The sequence below is a fragment of the Mustela nivalis genome (genome assembly GCF_964662115.1).
Source record: "Mustela nivalis genome assembly, chromosome: 13".
Classification (NCBI taxonomy): domain Eukaryota; kingdom Metazoa; phylum Chordata; class Mammalia; order Carnivora; family Mustelidae; genus Mustela; species Mustela nivalis.
In genome coordinates this window covers 64,211,923-64,231,783 of record NC_139032.1, presented here as the reverse complement: position 1 = coordinate 64,231,783, position 19,861 = coordinate 64,211,923, and the positions used below count along the sequence as shown (strand labels likewise).

Sequence of the window (19,861 nt, the reverse complement as noted above, 5' to 3'; positions counted from 1 at the left end):
GGTTGTATTCTAGTTTTTTACAAACGTTAAAGACAAATGCGTAAGGGGTAAGAAAGAACGAGAATGGGGTAATTACAGTGTGTTCCGGTATTAAAAACATCAGGGGGCCCAGCTTGATTTTGGAGGACAAGGAAGGAGCTCATGCCTATTGCGTACAGGCACTCTACAGCCTCATTCAATGCTCTTGTGAAGTTGAGATCCCACTTTATAGAGGAGGATATTTACGGCCCAGAGAAGTTGGGAGGAAAGGAGAAAAAGAAGACAAAGAAGAAAGAAAAGAAGGAAGGAAGGAAGGAAGGCAGGCAAGAAAGAAAGAAAGAAAGGGAAAGAAAAGAGAAAAGGAAAGGAAAGGAAAGGAAAGCTTGGCCAAGGTCATTTATTAAGTGCTAGAGCTAAGGTGACATTCTTCCCAGGTTCTGTTGGTGGCTCTAGAGCTCTGTCATTTACTAACTCTGTGACTTAGGGGAATCCCCTAATCCTCTGTGCCTGTTTCCTCACCTGGAAAAAACAAACTGCATTAAGAACTACATGGTCTCCCCTATAGCTTTAACATTCCTTGAGTCCGGTGAGTGTGTGAACGTGATCGGGATTGGGTGTTTATGAGCCAATCAGGCACTGGTTAAACACCTCCCTATCAGGCCAAGGTGGCAAGGGGAGGGTGAAAGTTGAAAAAAAAAAAAAAAAAGAAGAAGAAAGAAAGAAAAGAAAAAAAAAAGGCAATCCAAAACCAACAAACAAACTCTGATAGGAGGTCTATAAAAACTGCGTGTTCCCAAAGGTTCGTCCTATTTGGCAGCTGCTGCCTCGTCCACAGCTTCTGATCCCTAAGAGGCCTCTCCTCTCCCAAACTGTAAGTAACAGAACTTCCTTTGTCTGCCTGGACTGCACTAGGGAGTGAGGGTCACTGATGGTCCTACACATGTAGCAGAGAAAGTCTGCTTGCTTTTATTTTCAGGAAAAACTCAGTGGTGGCCAAGATGTGTGGGTGTGCTGAAATGGTTGTTTTACTCCCTAAGCGGAAATAAATGCTCATCCACAGCTTTGCTGACCCTCTGAGCTGAGGCAGAGTGTTTGAGACCGTTGCCGGTGTTACTCGTATGAAGGCTCTTCTGTCTCTGACTTCAACACACTTTCTTGGTTAGGTTCTAATCACTTATCAAGATTCCCCCTCATTCCTTTTCTCCCCGTAACAACTGTTTATTTTGATGATTTATTTACAGACCTGTTGTCCTATGTCATTTTCTTTATTCTCTTCCTACACCCACTAGTGTTGGCACTTAAGTTTTTTGGTCACACAAATGGACTCCTAGTGTGTGTTGCCCTTGCCTGATCCCACTGCTCAGATGAGAAAGTGCGGAACGGGCCTCGAACGGCCACAGAGCCCCGCAGTCATTGGATTATGAATCGTACAACTTCCACTCATTTAACAGTTCCTGTAACATTTCCTACTTTGGAAATCCTACAGCTTAAGTTTTTCGGAGTCAAAAGCAGGCTGATGTCCTTTGGGACATTTGCTCTACTCTCTGAAAAATAGACATGTTGGGCGGATAGAAATGTTGTGCCTTTTAGAATAAACTTCTCTCTAAATAGTTACCTACGGCTCCATTAGCCAGTTTGGACCTGGTTGGGGCTTGAACTCCGGCCACCTTACATGAAGGTGCCTCTGGGCACCACCCAGGCCTGCGCTAGAGCGCCAGGTGCTAAGTGCAGTATAGCTGTTGTAATCCTAAAAGAAAGGGAGCCACTCAGTTCTCTTTTCTGTGCTACCTCACATGGGCTCAAAGGCACCAGGCTGTCCTAAGGCATCTCCTTGCATTTGTCACTGTGACACTGAGGAGGGTAATGAAGCTGTGGGCATCCTCACACGTCTGTATATAGAAACCTTGCTCACAGTACCTGCAGATCATAGGCTTTCAACGCATAAGCCCCTCATGTCCTCTTGAAAACCCATCCACCTTGCCTGTTGGAGAAGTGAATGGACTCTCTACTTTCTGATATTTCTTCAAGAGTTAAATACTCATATTTTACAAGGCATTCTCCTTTCACAGAACCTCTAGAAGAAAGGCAGAATTAACCATACTGTAGGTTTCATGTGCTATTTTGCTAAAAAGGATTGGAAAAAGGATTCTGAGTCATAAGCCAGTAGGATGTGGTTTATAATTCTAGAGCATCACAATTTGGAAGGGGCCACCAGACATAGTCTTTCTGAGCCTCAGTTCCCCCATCTTCAAAGTTGGCAGGGTTGCTATAGATATCCCTGAGGTCTTTTGCAGCTGTTTTTTCCGTGATTGCTTTCTATTCTCATATTTTCATACTCACAACCTCTTCCAAGATTTGTGTATGTATCACCTGTTAATGTATAATACATAATGTCATATATAAGCCTATTTGAGAAATCAACATTACAAAAAATTTATAAAGTAAAACGTGAGAGTTGGTCCACCCATCCCAAGCCCCACAGGGAATCCCAGGGTGGTTATTCTCTGCTTGTATAGATCCACAAATAGTATGTGGTACAGCATTTTTTAAATTAAAAAAGTATGATATTATGTATTACATACTTCTCTGAAATTTGCTTTTTCCCCTTTTATTAAGTAATATGATGTGAACAACTTCCCATCACATTTTAAAATCAAATTGGCTTGAGACCACGGTGAGCAGAGGCTTATAGGAGCATGAAACCATTCTGTACAGTTACCTACTCCCAGCTGGCCTCCTGTCTCCTGGGGATGAACATTGGTCTGTGACCCTGTTTTATGATTAACAGAGGGGCAACATTTGTGCTGATGTGGTATAGACCTTTAATCCCTCTGTAGAAGTTTAACTTCCCGTAAACAGGATTGGTTCGATTTGACCTTTTCTCTGTATTTTTTTCTGGTCGAGTCAGCGCACTGTCTCGATGGAAAAAAATAACTTGGTAGTAAATAGAAACATGGAATTTCAGGTAACTATTTTTTAACAAATTTAAAAAGAGAGAAATGATGACACCCAACATTTTCTTTTCTTTCTTTTAAGATTTTGTTTATTTGACAGAGATAGAGACACAGAGAGAGAGGGAACACAAGCAGGGGGAGTGGGAGAGGGAGAAGCAGACTTCCCACTGTGCAGGGAACCTGATGCAGGGCTTGATCCCAGGACCCTGGGATTATAAACTGAGCTGAAGGCAGATGCTTAATGACTGAGCCACCCAGGCGCCTCAATACCCAACTTTTTCATAATGCATTATAAAACATCTTCATATTTATCATGCAATTGACTCAACAAATATATTTTGAGCAACTACAATGAGTAGGGTGGTCACAGGTCATAGTAGATCCACTCGGCAATGAGACACCCAGAGCAGATATTAGTGCCATTTATTCCACAGTAAACTAAGACTCTGAGAAGTTACTGACTTGTCCATGGTCTAAGTGAGGAGGAAGCAGAGCTGGTCCTTGAACCCAGGTCTGTCTGATCTAGTAGCTAAAAACTGTGTGAATGTGTGAGATGTTTATGAATTGACGAGGTCCATGGTATATGGACGATGAGCCACAGCCCATGGACTTTGGGTACTCTGGGGGTATCCTCAACAAGTATTCTGGGGGTGTTATCAAGAGTCACCCAAAGACGGATACCTTTCACCAGGCTCACTCTTTTCCAGAGGGGGGGGGAGTATTACCCCTTATCCCAACTCTATGCCTTATTAGTTAATTGTCCTTGGAAAAATAATTAAACTCTCTCATGTTTTTTCCTTATATGTTTTGTGGTAGTGGTGGGCGAAGCCCAGCTGCCTTTTGAGGTTATTTTTATGAGTACTGAATTATATAGTACTTGTAAAGCAATTAGCAGAGTACTTGGCATTAATGGTGATTTGCTATCACTGGGCTATGTTTTCCTTTTGTTTCATTAAGGAAACATCTTTATTTCGTATTTGTGAATTCTTTTGTGCAATTACCTAAACTAAGAGAGAAAATTTGCACTTTGGCCTGAAGGTCACCAACTTCAGGTTGTTTTTTTTCCACATAAAGATCTAGTGACCAGATTTACAGCAAGTAATCCCAGACTATGATATTGCGAACTCATGTGTAACCAAGGGGAAACATGATCTTCACATGGCTGGGACAGGAGTGGCCTAGGAAGAATATCTTCTCTAGAGATCATTGGCCACTACTAGCCTGTCCTGTCCTCAGGGACAGCACTGTAGTTCCAGGATTTTGGGTTAAGATGAGGACTCTTGTTGAAGTGGCAATGGCATCCGTGACACCAACAATATTTTTTCAAGAATTAGTTCCATAGCCCCATCCACTTCTTATATCAAGCCTGCCTTGAAGCAGTGCAGAAAATGTGAAGAAACTGATTTGCCATCAGGGTCAGGACTGGGTGGGGAGCTCTGCCTCACTATAGCTGAGACTTTGGACAAGTCAGTTAACTTCTTTAAGTCTCAGCTTGCTCATTAATTAATGGAGATACTAGTTGGCCTGGTTACCTCATTGCTGAGTGGATCAAATGAGAACTGAGGTATCCTGGGCTTGCAGGAAGTAGAAAGCAGACATGGGATGTCTACCCTACGGATGAGTGTATGAAGGGGGGGAGACCAGGGAAAGGAGTAGGTCATAGGACTGGATAGGAAAACACTCAAGATAGTCTTTACTACCATTTTTTTCTTTCATAGTCCAACATATGCAAAATTACTCTTTCTAACATTCAAGATGAGAGCCCTGTGCATTTGCCTTTTTTAAAAAAGATTTTATTTATTTGACAGACAGAGATCACAAGTAGGCAGAGAGGCAGGCAGAGAGAGATGGGGAAGCAGGCTCCCTGCTGAGCAGAGAGCCCCATGTGGGGCTCAATCCCAGGACCCTGAGATCATGACCAGAGTCAAAGGCAGAGGCTTTAACCCACTGAACCACCGAGGTGCCCCATGACTTTGCATTTTTAAGATTGGCCCAAAGTACCAGCCCAACGAGAACAATGATCCCTTTCAGAGGACCACCACTGAGGTGGGTGCTTGGATAGGGGGTCTTCAAACCAGAGTCCTTCCTTGCTAGAGCAGTGAAGCTAAGAATTCCTGGGGCAGGGATCGCCATATGACTTTGGCACCTTAGAGTCCGTGGGAGCCTCCAGCCCAGAGGCATTAAGGGAAAATCCCTCTCTACCCAAATGGTGTCATAGTCATAGTCCAGCCTTATACCCCATACCCTCTATGTCCCAAAGCTAAGAGAGGTTAACTGCAAGCTTGCTACCCAGAGAATAACACAGGCTAACAGAACAAAATGGGAGATGACCCTAGAAGCTAAAAGTCTCAGTGTCCTGGCCTCAAGACACCCAGAGCACACAAAGGGACCAGAAATCCACAGAGACATGGTCAAGTATCACAGTGCCATCCATTCATCAGGTGCAAGTGGGTCACGAATGAGCTGGCCCAGTCTCTGGTTCAGTGAACCCAAAGGTCTCCTGGAAGACATTCTCTTTAGGATGACCAGGAAATCTGACAGCCCACCTTCATCCACTATGGCTAATTGCAACCACTTAAGCTAACAGGGGGATGAGCCCAGAACTCAGTTGTTCATCCAGTTATGGAAGTGGGCCAGAAGTGTCAAAGGAGCCTAGAGAGGGTTTGTTTGTACCCCTTCTCTGCCTCGGTCATGAACCTGTCTGAGCTGCCTGCAGTTCTGTTCAGGACACTTCTGCATTCTTTTCCAGACCAGTCACCATGGCCTACCAATTTCCAGCCCTCACCTCAGAACAGAAGAAGGAGCTCTCCGAAATTGCACAGCGCATTGTTGCCCATGGGAAGGGGATCCTGGCTGCAGATGAGTCTGTAGGTGAGTGCAAGTCTTGTCCTACAGCAAGCGTATTCTTATTTCTACAACTTAGCCAAAGCAAGCAACAATTGCACTCTTTTTCCTCTCAGAGGAGTAAAGGTACACAGGAGTGGGAGCAGAAGACCCAGCAAGCATTGACATTTTGAGTCCTGTAGTTCTGGTAGGCAGATTTCTGAAAACCAAGGGAAAAGGCTCAAGGCCTCCATTTCAAGGCCCCTCGCCAGGGATCATTTGAATCTAGACTGTAGAAAGGCCAAGAACTCAGGAACCAGATTGAGATCAGATACATAGACCTCTGCTGCTAATGAGAAGTCAGTGTAAGGTTAGCTAGCGAAGGGCAGGGAGGGCAGGGAAATGCCCATATCTAGGATAGGGAAGGGCTCGTGGCCGAAAGAAGCCCAGGATGGCACAAGGGAGAGTTGTGGCAGGCCTGTCTGGCCCACCATAAAATGGTAGAAGCCAGGGAAGTCAAGAGCCCACCTTATCCCTCCTTCTGTTGTACGTACATCTAGTCAGATTGATGGCTGGACCTGGGTCAGGGTGGTGGTGGCTGGAGAGGCCTGAGGGCCTGACATACACACTTGGACCCAATGGTAGTCTTCACCCTGACCTTGACACATCCAGTCTATACGCTTCCTAGCCAGCATCCTGGCAGCAGCCAAGGTCTTTCCCCTGGAACGGAAAAAGGAGACAGGAGTCTTAAAGATCTAGATAAAAAAGAAAGTCTTGCCAACCATCCTGCTGAGGGTCCCTAAAGGGGAGGAGGCTGGCCACAGAGCCCTGGCTGGCTCCTCAAGCTGACTTTGGCCCGCCCACCCTAGGCACCATGGGAAACCGCCTGCAGAGGATCAAGGTGGAGAACACAGAGGAGAATCGCCGACAGTTCCGAGAAATCCTTTTCACTGTGGATACCTCCATCAACCAGAGCATCGGGGGTGTGATCCTGTTCCATGAGACCCTCTACCAGAAGGACAGCCAGGGAAAGCTGTTCAGAAACATCCTCAAGGAAAAGGGGATCGTGGTGGGAATCAAGGTGAACACTTCCATTCCCATCTCCCTTCTGCCTCATCCCGGCCAAACTCCCAGCCCAGTCGCTGGGCAGAGGCTATGAACACTCTCATTGTCTAGTTGCCATTCACTCTCTTTTCCTTCATCAGCCTCCCCCTGAGAGCCAGATCCTTTTCTAGATTTTTCTGCCAGTGCTTTCTTCTTTCAACCAAGTTTTCTACAAGGTATTCAATCTCCTGGTGTCTCAATTTTCTCACTTCTAAAAGGGGAATTGTAGTGCCTACCTCATAAGGCTCCTACAAGGATGAAAGGAGTTTTTAAAACAGTTCCGTTGCATAATTATTATTTAGTTCACAATCATTAGTGTGACTAAACTATTTTCAGGTGTAACTCAGTCTTCCGAAACTACATGAACTTCTCAGGAGTGAAAACTAGTATCTGTTGAGTGCTTACAACTCCAAGCGCTCATTTAATCTTCCTTGTAACCTCTGGTGGTCGATTCAGTTCTTATCCTTGTTTAAGAGATGAGGCAATAAAACAGACTTACAAGGCGTTTGCCCACAACAAGGCAAAGCCAGAGTCAGCCTGTCTACCTCTTGGACTCATGACCTCAGCCTTTGCTATGCTGGGAGTTGAGGTTGCATCTTTACTCTTTTGATTTCCTGGAATAATGTTTTGCTCAGTATGTGTCAGTGCTCCCTAAATGTCTTTTGAACAAATAAGCTAAGAGAAGCTGCTCTTATATGGCCCCTCTGCATTCCAGGTACTGTCTGATTACTTACTCCCCAAGCTCCAGGCCTGTGCTTTCCATCCTTTCCATCTTCCTAGTGTTGACACTCTTGCATTGTTCCTTCTAGGTCCTTGCCTTCTGCTGTGGATTTAATTGTGTCCCCCCACCCCCACCCCCATGACTCATACACCTTCCTAATGCAACTCCTTAGCTTGTGAAAGATGAGAACTATTAATACCAGGGGCTCTGCTTTTGTTTTCCTGGGCCCCCTGACACCTGCTAATTACTTGTTAATTATTTATTTTCACAGTTAGACCAGGGAGCTGCTCCCCTTGCAGGAACCAACAAAGAAACCACCATTCAAGGTAAGGCTATCACCTGCTGATATGAATCATGGTAAGAAATGCTAGAAATGCAAGCAAACAAAGAAGTGAGCAAAGGAAAACAAAGCATGAATCTCACCCTGGTTTTAGAGCCACATACATCTGCTTTTCAACCCTCACTTCTTTATTCAGTAGCTGTGTGACCTTAGTCTAGTCATGTTATGTACATGTTCTGAGTCAGAATAGGATGACAATATCTACTCTGCAGAGTAGTCATGGGGATTAATTAGACAGTGTATATAACATGCTTACCACAGTGCTTTGCACAGAGAAGATATTCTGTACCTGAGAGTATAATTTTTAGAGAAAAATCCAGCAGCAGAAAAGAGGAAAGGTCCCAAGCTTTGGGATCGGACTCACCAGAGTTTGACTTCTGGTTCTGTCATTTACTAATTAGACAATTTTGCAAGGTCCTTCACTGCCCAAGTAGACAAGTGTGAACCACAGCATTAGATTAGTCAAGCAGAGTTTGAATTCCAGCTCTGTCACTTCTTAGCCATACAAACATGGTAAAGTCATGTAACGCCTTGGAGCCCCTGTTTTCACATCTGTAGAACAAGTGTAACATCAACTATTAGAATCATTCTGATAATTAAATGAGATAAAGTATGCAAAATGCCTAGAATTATGCCTGGAACATAGCAAATGTTAAACAAATATTAATTCCCTCTGTTCTTCTCCTTAAGTGTAAAGCCCCAGTTTGGGCTTCGTGTTGGGATTAATGTTTACTTACCCGGATATTTTCAATACTTAAGCTCTGCTAACTGAAAAGTAAGGCAAGGAAGAACTTCACTTTAACAGTGGCCCTATCACTCTTTTCTGACTTGCAGGACTTGATGGCCTCTCTCAGCGCTGTGCTCAGTACAAAAGAGACGGTGCTGACTTTGGGAAATGGCGTGCTGTGCTGAGGATTGACAACCAGTGTCCATCCAGCCTTGCCATCCAGGAAAATGCCAACGCCCTGGCCCGCTATGCCAGCATCTGTCAGCAGGTGCTCTGCCTTCTCCTTGTGCTGAAAAGCAGTCAGAAAGAACTTTCTTCTTTCCAATTTTACTATACCTGTCTTTCCAATGTTACTATAAGTACATGAGCCTTATCTCACCAATATATCCTGCTGCCATTTTCTACCACTTTTGCTATAGCCAAGTGTGGTAGGGAAAGATTTGGTCCCACAAGTCAGCTATGAGCCCATAAGGCCAATGCCATCAATGGCTGTCCTCTGTCAAAGTTCTACCAGCTGGGTCTTAAGAGTGGTCCAGCCCCATATGGCCAGGTGATTGCTTACCTATGCTCTATCACATCTAAAACACGATACTTTTAGATCCCTAGCTTGAGAGTGATAGCTCTGATTTAGCCCCAACCCAAAGAATATCTTGGAGGATGGTGACCTGACACTAATTTCCAACACAGTGTCTCTGGGATCCCAGTTAAGTCTGATTTGCTTGTGTGGGTACTATGTTGAGGTTACCTGAGATGTAGGCACCTGGAGAGTCCCAATTAGAACTGTACACAGTGCTTAATTCCTTAATTAACCCACACAAGGGGTATCCTTCTTAGTGATTTAAGTTTAACTGCCCCAAAAGGATGACAGTTGGGTTCTAAGGTAGCTAGAATAGTCTCTAAAAGAATCTGTTTCTATAGAAATTAAGGATTTCGTTATTTTACGTACTCCCAGGAGAACTTTTTCTTCTTATTTTTTAAACCTCACAGCTCTTTTTTGGCTAAGCTACAAAATGCTCAGTAGAGATGCCATTAAATTTCTTTGCACTGGGACGCCTGGGTGGCTCAGTTGGTTAAGCAGCTGCCTTCGGCTCAGGTCATGATCCCAGTGTCCTGGGATCGAGTCCCACATCGGGCTCCTTGCTCAGCAGGGAGCCTACTTCTCCCTCTGCCTCTGCCTGCCATTCTGTCTGCCTGTGCTCACTCTCTCTCCCTCTCTCTCTCTGATAAAAAAAAAAAAAAAAAAAAAAAAAAAAAAAAAAAAAGAATGTACTTTCACTTTAAAAAAAAAAAATTTCTTTGCACTGCCTTTAAGTTAGTGAATGGCATTCCTCTATAAGGGTTTCATTTTATCCCAATTGCAACTGTCAAGTATCTTCTTAAGGAAAGGATCACAGTGAGCAGAGCCACATTTTATCTCCTCTTTTTTCCTTTTTAGAATGGGCTGGTACCCATTGTTGAACCAGAGGTCATTCCTGATGGAGACCATGACTTGGAACACTGCCAGTATGTTACTGAGAAGGTAAAGTCTTGAATAAAAAGGTCCCGATTCCAGTTGAAATATCTTATTTTTAGGTAAGAGCTGTTACTTAACATGTATCAGCTGTTATATTGAAATATTCTTCAGTTGGAATCATTATGTAGCAATGAGAAGGTAAAGGGATACTTATCAAACCTTCTACTCTTTCAGCATGATGGGATTTTCCTATGGAAAAAGCACGGGATTTGCAGTACCGAGACTTGGATTTGATAATCCTTATTCCCAGCTGTGGGGTTGTGGTTATCTTTTGGGATCACTTACATTATATGTAAACAAAGAAATTTAAAAGTAAGATGAGACTCACATGACAAAATGTCATTAGAAGGTACTTTGTTCATATTTGCAATGCAACCTGATTTCATGTTCTCCACTTGCACAAGTAGGTGGACTGAGATGAGGTCTGAAAGTGCTTCCGTCTCTAAAATGTCTGTTTTTATGACTACTCAAGTTTTATGACTACTCAAGTTTCTATGGGGATGGAGAGTAGAGGCCAATTGAGATGTCCCCGGCTAGCTAAATCAAGGCAGGCTCAATTGCCCAAAGGGAGTGATGGGAAGGGAGGAGTGAAGGGGCTCCTGGAAGCAGACCCATGCCATCTGTCCCTGCAGTGAGCACTTAGAGTAGGGGAGGTGGGGCTAGGCCAGTGTGGCTGTGCTCAATGGCTGTGGCTTGCAGGTGCCTGTGTGTTGTCCTGATGAGGACTGGGGGCTGATTAGGAAACTTTGGCCAAGCCCATAGGAGGATTCCTTTGTCTCTCATCCCTGCAACCTAGAAGTGCTAAGGTCAGGTGACTGTCAGATTGGCTCTGGGTTTCACCTTTTGGTTGTCTTGTCCCTCAGGTCCTGGCTGCTGTCTACAAGGCCCTGAATGACCATCATGTTTACCTGGAGGGCACCTTGCTGAAGCCCAACATGGTGACTGCTGGACACGCCTGCACCAAAAAGTATACTCCGGAACAAGTGGCTATGGCCACGGTCACAGCTCTCCACCGGACCGTTCCTGCAGCTGTTCCCGGTAAGGCTTTCTTTCTTCTCTGACTTGAGGTCTTAGCCCTTATCCCGTGAAGGAGTTCCACCAGCATTGGTGTTGGCCTGGGAGTCTTGTATCCAGGAAACAGACCTCTGTATCTCACAGGCGGCCAGCGCTTCCCTCACACTCCATGACACCACATTGCCTGAGTCTGTCCAAATGCACACAATCCATTGATTTTCTCAATAGTTCACCACACTACTTATTTATTAAAGCCCTTCCCTCCTTAGCCCAGCTAACCTTGGCAAAAGAAAACTAGTTTTTCTAACCCAGTTCCATGCAAATTGAGTAGAGAAAGAATGGAGGCATTCCATTTCTTTTAGGCTCTGGCTTGCTTTCTCAAGCTGGGTAGCGAAGCTGGGACTAGTAGAGTGCAATGGCTTCTCTTCTTCCAGGCATCTGTTTCTTGTCTGGTGGCATGAGTGAAGAGGATGCTACACTCAACCTCAATGCTATCAACCTTTGCCCTCTACCAAAGCCTTGGAAACTGAGTTTCTCCTATGGACGGGCCCTGCAGGCCAGTGCACTGGCTGCCTGGGGTGGCAAGGCTGCTAACAAGAAGGCAACCCAGGAGGCTTTCATGAAGCGGGCCGTGGTAAGATACTACTCCCCCCCCCCTTTTTTTTTTAAGATTTTATTTATTTATTTGCGAGAGAAAGAGAGAGAGCACAAGAGCAGGTATGGAGAGGGGCAGTGGGAGAGGGAGAGAGAGGATATCCAGCAGACTCCCTGGCGAGCACAGAATTGAGTGCTAGGCTGGATCCCATGACATGAAATCATGATCTGAGCCAAAATCAGGAGTCAGACACTTAACTGACTGAGCTACCCGGGAGCTCTAAGATGCTACTACTTCTTACCTACTTGATCAAGGGGATAGTAGGAGCCTGGCTTTCTTACCTGGAGAAGCATTGTTTTCTTCAGGCCATGATGGTATCTCAAGATAGTGTCTACTAGATAATTTGAAAAGCTGTCATGAGAGCTCAGTAGAAAGGTAGAGGCTGGGGAGAGTTGTAAATGATCTACACTGGAAGAATGGTTGATGACAGTAGGCAGTAGACAATCTCCACAGAGACACTTGAGAGGGAAGAGAAGCACTTTTCATTTTAGGAAGAAGTAGAAGAAAGCAACTAGAACAAGCAGCAGTAATAAGACAGGATGTGCCATGGATCCAGGGAACAAATAGAAACAAGTTTCAAGGGGGCCAGTCATAACACACTGTAGAGAGATTCAGAACAAAGGCTGAGAAAAAAGATGAGATGGGCATGTGGGAACCTACTGATGACCCTCAACACAACAGTTTCCACAGAGAGAGAAGAGGAAAGATGCCCATTCATGAAGGCTGTCAGGAAAAGGCCCAGAAAGAGAACCAGGAGAAATGAGGACAGAACAGGATTTTATTTAGTCAGTAACCATTCCTTTTTGAATATCACCTCAAGGACTGGGGTGAACAAAGAGACGCAGATGCTGCCTTCAGGAAGCTTAGAGTTTAGCCAAACAGGAGATAGCCAGGCATGTTCAAATGTAAAGCAAATGGGTGATGGGTATTGAGGAGGGCACGTGTGGTGAAGAGCACTGGGTGTTATACGCAGCTAACGAGTCGTTGAGCACTACATCAAAAACCAATGATGTAATATATGTTGGCTAATTGAACATAACAAAAAAATAAAGAAATTAAACGTAAAGCAAAAGGAGCCAGAGGAGAGATTAAAGATGAGGACAGTAGGGATAATTGAGAGGACAAGGAGTTAGAAGAAGGATTGTGTGAGACTATTAACTGCAGGTGGCAGCTGATCTCGGAAAGGAGGGAAGAGCAAAGAAGAAAAAAAAGTTGGGTTTGGACTCAGGTCTGAAGAGGTGAAGGGATTTGGCAGTTGATTACAGTCAAGGGCATCTGTTGAGGGGGATAAGGGAGTGGAGATTTCCATCTTTACAGCAGGGAAGCCCGGGATAGTTATTGCATTGGTCCACTAGGAGACTCACTAGACAGAATGGCCAAGTATCAGGCAAGGGGCAGCTGAAATGAGAGTGAGTTTGAGATGCATTAACTTAGATCCTGAATTTTCCTAATAGCTCTCTTAATCATGCAGGAAGATCTACAGCAATCTGAAAGGGAAATAGAATAGAAGTGTAAAAGTTCAAGAGGGAGACAGAAGAATTTGAATTTGAATTTGAATTTGAGCTATCTCCATATTCGGCTTGCTGATGACAGAGGAGGCTGGGTGAGGAGTCAAGTGTAGCCAGAAGTTTGGCAATGAGGCACTAAAGGGAAGGCAGACCCCAGAGAAGCTTAGAATCCATCTCAGGGGGATAAGAGAGGTGTAATATATTAGAGGTAGTGTCTTAACTTTGTTGGAATGGAGAGCTGGGTGTGGCTGCGCTGGGTGTGGATGTAGCTGATGAGGGGTGGCTAGATGTGGCTAATATGATGGGAGGGATTGTGAAAATAAGGTTGAAAGAGTCATCCACACAAAAGAAGGGAAGCTGAGGTCATTTAGGATGGTGGTTTTCAAGCTTGAGTATGTGTCTGAATCACCTGGATGGCATGTGATAACAGATTCTGGGTCCCAGATGCTGAGTTTCTAATTGAGACGGTTTGGGGTCAAACCAGAGAATTTCCATTTCTAAGAAGTGCTGAGGACCATGTAACATGCTTTGAAAATCACTGTAGATATAGAAATAAATCCCAGAGAGAGCAAGACAAGAGTAACAGGGACTTGAAGACATGGTACCATTGACTGGCACTCAGCTATTATTACGGTGGGCTTTATAATTCTGAACTCCCCTTTAATTGGAATTTATACAAGGAATCCAAGATAGTATGATTACAACAACAAAAAAATGATATAATCCTGTGGGCAAGTATAGGTGGAAAATGGAAATTTTTTAGAAAAGAATTTTTAAAATTTGCTGTGTTGTACCTCTGGCTGCACCTTGCCCGATCCTTCGGCATGAAGTCCGGTCCATTTCCTAACAAACTGCAAGCTTCTCCACTTGAAACATCCATTCCCTTATCACTGTATCAATGAGAAGTTTCTCAATTTCAGTCTCTAATACTGTTGTTGCAATATTGTTGGTACTAAAAAGAAACTTTCTCAGTAACGGACGCAGACTTTAGCTTGGAGAGATCCTCAGAAAACTGGGATAAAAAAGGAGATGATGTATTAGAGAAGGCAAGGGAGGCTATCAGCACCAATATTTAGCAAAACCACTATAAGGAGAGAGAAATCCAGACGCAGGTGGAGCTGGTTTCAAATGAGAGCCGGAGGGTCAAGTACAGGGTTGCTTTTGCTCTAACCCCATGTCCTCTCTCACGCTTGTTTTTTAGGCTAACTGCCAGGCAGCCCAAGGACAGTATGTTCACACAGGCTCTTCTGGCACTGCTTCTACTCAGTCCCTCTTCACAGCCAGCTACACCTACTAGACCTCCATGCCCACCAGCCTGCCTCCAGCTCTTCTGGGTGCCTTGGTGGGAGATCTGAAAGAGAACAACTTTTCTACTGTCCCTGGAAATTAGACAAAATCAGATCGGAACTACTGGAAACACCATGCATGCTAAATTCTTAGACACAATGGGAAAAAAAAAAAAATCAGTTCCTGAAATGTAGGTGTGAATATCAAGGATCTGATGAAATTTCATGCAATTTCCTTGCAACAGCTCCAGCTCCCCAGGCCCCAGGGTATCCACCTAAGAAAAGAACAGACTTGAAAACAAACCAGCTCTCCATTTGAATAATGACCCCCAGATACAACACCTGAGAAGCTGAGTGTGGAGAAGTGTGTCTTATTTAACAGTCATAGCAGTGGTAGGTTATGAAGGAGGCAACTGCAACCGACAAGGAAATAAAATGTTCTAGAAGCCTCCAGCTGGTATCGGGTTTTACTTTCTGCTCCTGCTTCCAAAGGGCTCAGTATAGTTCCTGACCTTTGCCTCCACACGATTTGACTGTCATTAATGGTCAGGGTCCTCAACTTGGGCTACTCACTGAAATCATCTGCCCAAAATGTAAAAACCCAGATGTTCAGGCCATCTTAAGCCCAGTTAAATCAGAAACGCTGGATGTGGGATCCTCTAAATGTCAGGGTTTCTTAACAGCTTCTTTGATGATTCCAAAGTATAACCACATTTGAGAACCACCACACTAAGTTTCAATTCTGAGGATATTTTATTTTATTTTATTAAAGATTTTATTTATTTATTTGACAGGCAGAGATCACAAGTAGGCAGAGAGGGAGGCAAAGAGAGAGGGGAAGCAGGCCCCTGCCAAGCAGAGAGCCCAATGCGGGGCTCAATCCCAGATCCCTGAGATCATGACCCGAGCCCAAGGCAGAGGCTTAACCTACTGAGCCACCCAGGCACCCCACTGAGGATATTTTAAAAGGAAAGCCTTTCATAATAGGAAGCAAGCTACACTGTAAAATGATTTCAAGGAACATGCAGAGTGTAATGGGAAAATCAGCATGGCTTTGACGCTCGCATTCCTCTTGAAGTCACCCAGGTTTGGTGACACACACTCCACTCCCTGTGCACATCTAAGCACACTGCCTCAGTCTGCAGCAAATACAATTCACATGATTATACTTTATTGTAGCTTTCAATTTTCAGAAATAACCTACAGTACAAGCATTAAAGACAACTATAGTTACAAAAGAATTTAAATATAATTTCGTACATTATAAAAATTATGATTTTGGTGAAAAAAAATAATGATTTCACTGACAAGCTAGGAAATTAAAGGAACAGGAGAGGTGGAAGGAAGCGAGGGAACATTAATTCACTTAGTGGGGAGTCAGGATACTACTTAAAACTGCCAGATTAAGAAACAGTGGTTAAAAAAAGAAATAGTGCTTTTAGTCTATTCAAGGGAATGGATATAAATCATTAAAATATTCACACATATAATTAATATAGGAGAAAAGTAGTAAACTAAATTCTTTGTCTTGAAGGGTGCAAAGATAAATGGTATTTCTTAGAATAGATAAATTAAGAACTAGAGGCATACACATAGCATTTAGAGGAATAAGACAGAATTGGTCCAAAGGGACTTTATTTGAGAAGATCGACCTGGGAGACAGGGAGAATTTTTAGTCATGCGTCTCTACCACAATTTGAGTATTTGTTTCCATACACCTGTACTACTTCTGTAAGACAACCGTATTTTTTTTTTTAAGATTTTATTTATTTATTTATTTGACAGAGAAAGATCACAAGCAGGCAGAGAGGCAGGCGGGGGGGGGGGGTCCCCGCTGAGCAGAGAGCCCGATGCGGGACTCGATCCCAGGACCCCGAGACCATGACTCGAGCCGAAGGCAGCAGCTTAACCCACTGAGCCACCCAGGTGCCCCAAGACAACCGTATTCATTTGGCCCGAGGCTTTCACTTTTACTAGGATAATATAACGAAGCCTAGAACAGTTAAGTTACTTGCTGACGGTCACACATATAGGGGTTTAGGGGTTGAGAGCTGAGAGAATTCAGCTCTCAGGTCTCCTTCTCCTATAATGGGCTTGTGACCAGGGAGAAAGGTAAAGACAGGGCAACAGGTAGTATTCAAAACCTGTGTCACCAGGGGTGTAGGTCTTTTACATGTCCTTTTTTCTTTTCTTTTCTTTTTTTTTTTTTAGGATTTTATGTATGTATTTACGTAAAGAAAGAGTGTGTGTGAGTAGGGGGGGAGGTGCAGAGAAAGAGGGATGACCAGACTTTGCACTGAGTGCAGAGCCCAATGTGGGGCTCCATCCCACAGCCCTGAGATCATGACCTGAGCCAAAATCAAGACCTGGACACTTACCTGACTGAGACACCCAGGAGCCCCGGTCTTCTACATTTTTTTTTTTAAGATTTTATTTATTTATTTGAAAGAGAGAGAGAGAGAGATCACAAGTAGACAGAGCAGCAGGTAGAGAGAGGTGGGGAAGCAGGCTCCCCACCGATTAGAAAGCCCGATATGGGGCTCGATCCTAGGACCCTGAGATCATGACTGGAGCTGAAGACAGAGGCTTTAACCCACTGAGCCACCCAGGTGCTCCATATTTTTTACTGCATTCATTCATTCGGCAAATAGTTGAGATCCTACCATGTGTTAAACTTCCTAAAGCAGGTAATATCTGGTGTGACAAAATTCTTCTGCCAGAAAATTTTTATCTAGAGCTTACTCAGCACCCCTGACCCTATGTTGTGAAAAAACCTCCTAGATTCTCATTTATGGGTTTAGCGAGAATTTATAATCAAGGTTGAGTTATTTAAGTATTTTGATCTAGGCTGAATTACATTTCACTGGGGATGAGAATTTATATAATGCATTTTCCTGGCTATCATCAGATATATTTTCCCAACTAAGGCACTACAGTTGTCTTAGTGTCAACCCCAGTACTTAACTCCACTCAGGGTAATATGAAGACAAATATTATATGGCTATAGACTTTAATTTCTATTAACTGTTAGTGGCTTCCTACCTTTTGGTAAACCCGTCACATTTACTCTAGTAGTTACTGAACACCTACTAAAAATAAAATTTGGGACTAGGCACTGAAGGTAATTAAGACAAGTTTCAGCTTTAGAGTAGGCATGACATTTGCATACCACACAATGAAGCATAAGTAGCTAAGCAAGAAACACATGCCATTGACTGGGGGTTAGGAAGAGGGAGGAGATAGCATTTAGGGTGGACATCCACGGAGGGCAAAAGACAAGGAACTCAGAACTGCCATTGTGTAAGAAAATTTAATGGGAGAAGACGATACCTTGAAGGCATAAGTAGCAAAAACCAAGATCACAAAAAATGAGTAAATGCAGGAAGGAGTTGTAGGAAGGACTAAAAAGAGGAATTCAGTTTTGCTCTGAGGAGGAAGAAGGAGAGAAGGGAGAGAAGAGGCAGGGAAATGAGCAGGACAAAGGAAGAAAGGAAAAAGGAGGGGAAAGGGAGCAGGCAGGGAGAAGCCAGGGCAATCTGGAAGTGGGAGAGGGGACTAAATAAAGCACTTTTAAGAAGGTGGAGAAATCTCAAGCAATCTAAAGACATTTGTCTGCTTGAGAGGAAGAGCTGAGTTTCACACATGAGTTTACATCCTGCTATTCAAAAACAAGGTCCTGAGATGATTCATAATGATTCATAATGTGAATTAATTTAGCAGAAGCTGAAGCCAACTGTGACAGTGAGAATACAAGCCTCCAGAACTTTGCAGAAATCTTGGAGCAGGCTTTCTGCAATGCAGGCTGGGACTTCCAGTCCATCTGATTTAGCTCTCATGGGGTAGAAGCCTCCAGCTGACATCTACATTTCCTCGCAACAATAGCAGAGGAACCTGGGGGCCAGGGCACTAAGGCAGTTGTCCAAGGTCACATCACCAGTCTGTGAAGCCTGCAAAGTTCCTCTTGGAAGGCAGTACTTGGGGTGGTAAAAAGCAGTTGTTCTAGTGTCAGACAGTCTAAGCTCAAATGCTGGCTCTGCCACTTATTAGTCATGTGACCTTGGGCACGTTCTTGTTCTTCATAGCCTTTCTCTTGTTCTTCATAGCCCCCCCCCCCCAAAAAAAAGAAAAGAAAAAGAAAGAAAAAAAAGTCTAGCATTGCAAACTACTGAGAGATTAAATGAGTCACTACATCTCAATAACAAGTTCACATCCCTTATCACAATTTTCACAATCCTGAAATCCAAAAAGGTCTGAAAACCAAGTTTTCTCCTAAGCTTGCAGCAAATTATTTGGTGGCAAAACCTGACTTGAGGCTGTCATCTTTATTCCACTTGATGGGATGCAGAGCTAATGTGTCTGATTTTAGGTGCTGACTCATACTCTGCAGAGGGAGTTATACAATATATAGCATAAGCACTCTATTTAATCTCTAAAATCTGAAAAGTTCTCATTTCTAAAACACATACACCCTCAAGGCTATCAGATAAAGGAGTGTGGACATGTCTTTAGAACAACAGCTATCTCACATATGGGATAAAAATGAATAACCCATGCTCAGTAGAGCCCAGAGGGCTCACGTAGTGCTACCAATTCCCTGAGCCCATTTTCTAGAGAGGACAAGTGAAGACACAGGAGTGATGGCAAAGCTCAACACAGCCAGTCCTAGCTCTTTTTTCACTCCTCGAATAAATACATTTTCCTGTCCTAAGCCTCCAGAAATGGTCAAACGCTCAATACTGGGTATCAGTCTCTGTGAACATTTATAAAATCAGTCAACAAGTATTCATTTAGCACCTACTGTATGCTCTGTGATGTGAAGATACTACATGGTCCTGACCACTGAGATGAGGAAGACAAGGAAACAAAATGGTACACAACATTGTGCTAAATTAACAATGGCACAGGCGAGGTGCTGAGACCAAAGGGGCTGTATAAAGACAGTAGGATGAATTACAGTTTATTGCTAGTTATATGATCTTGAGATCTTGAGCCTCAGTTTCGTTGTCTGTAAGACAGGTTGCTGTGAGGTTAGAAATATTTTACGTAGAGTGTTGGATACATAAATTGTAAATAAATATTATGTTTTTTCCCTGTCAGTTGGCTCTTGGAGAATGGTAAAGGCACTTGAGTGAGTGTGAAGATGAACTAACTTTAGAATACAGATTATATATGTTGAGGTCACTGTTGGAACTTAGACTAGAAGGGTGAGGGCAAGTAGAACAGCACAGGGAAGGGGA

The 19,861-nt window shown here is 43.7% G+C and overlaps 1 protein-coding gene across 1 annotated transcript; it reads left to right on the top strand.

Annotated features, from left to right (window-relative positions):
- The first annotated feature begins 692 nt into the window (after nucleotides 1-692).
- On the top strand, nucleotides 693-15,077 carry ALDOB (aldolase, fructose-bisphosphate B). The gene is made up of 9 exons (XM_082696791.1): nucleotides 693-850; nucleotides 5,683-5,804; nucleotides 6,626-6,837; nucleotides 7,853-7,907; nucleotides 8,756-8,916; nucleotides 10,084-10,167; nucleotides 11,025-11,199; nucleotides 11,610-11,809; nucleotides 14,540-15,077. Exons 2-9 carry the CDS (start codon nucleotides 5,693-5,695, stop codon nucleotides 14,633-14,635), a joined length of 1,095 nt encoding a protein of 364 aa, XP_082552917.1. The 5' UTR covers nucleotides 693-850; nucleotides 5,683-5,692; the 3' UTR covers nucleotides 14,636-15,077.
- The last annotated feature ends 4,784 nt before the right edge of the window (nucleotides 15,078-19,861 follow it).

Excerpts from the sequence above, each read along its gene's own strand:
- ALDOB (XM_082696791.1), top strand. The coding sequence starts at position 5,693 with ATGGCCTACCAATTTCCAGCCCTCACCTCAGAACAGAAGAAGGAGCTC. Across the intron at positions 10,168-11,024 it reads GCCAGTATGTTACTGAGAAG|GTCCTGGCTGCTGTCTACAA; the intron begins GTAAAGTCTTGA and ends CTTGTCCCTCAG. Across the intron at positions 11,200-11,609 it reads CGTTCCTGCAGCTGTTCCCG|GCATCTGTTTCTTGTCTGGT; the intron begins GTAAGGCTTTCT and ends CTCTTCTTCCAG.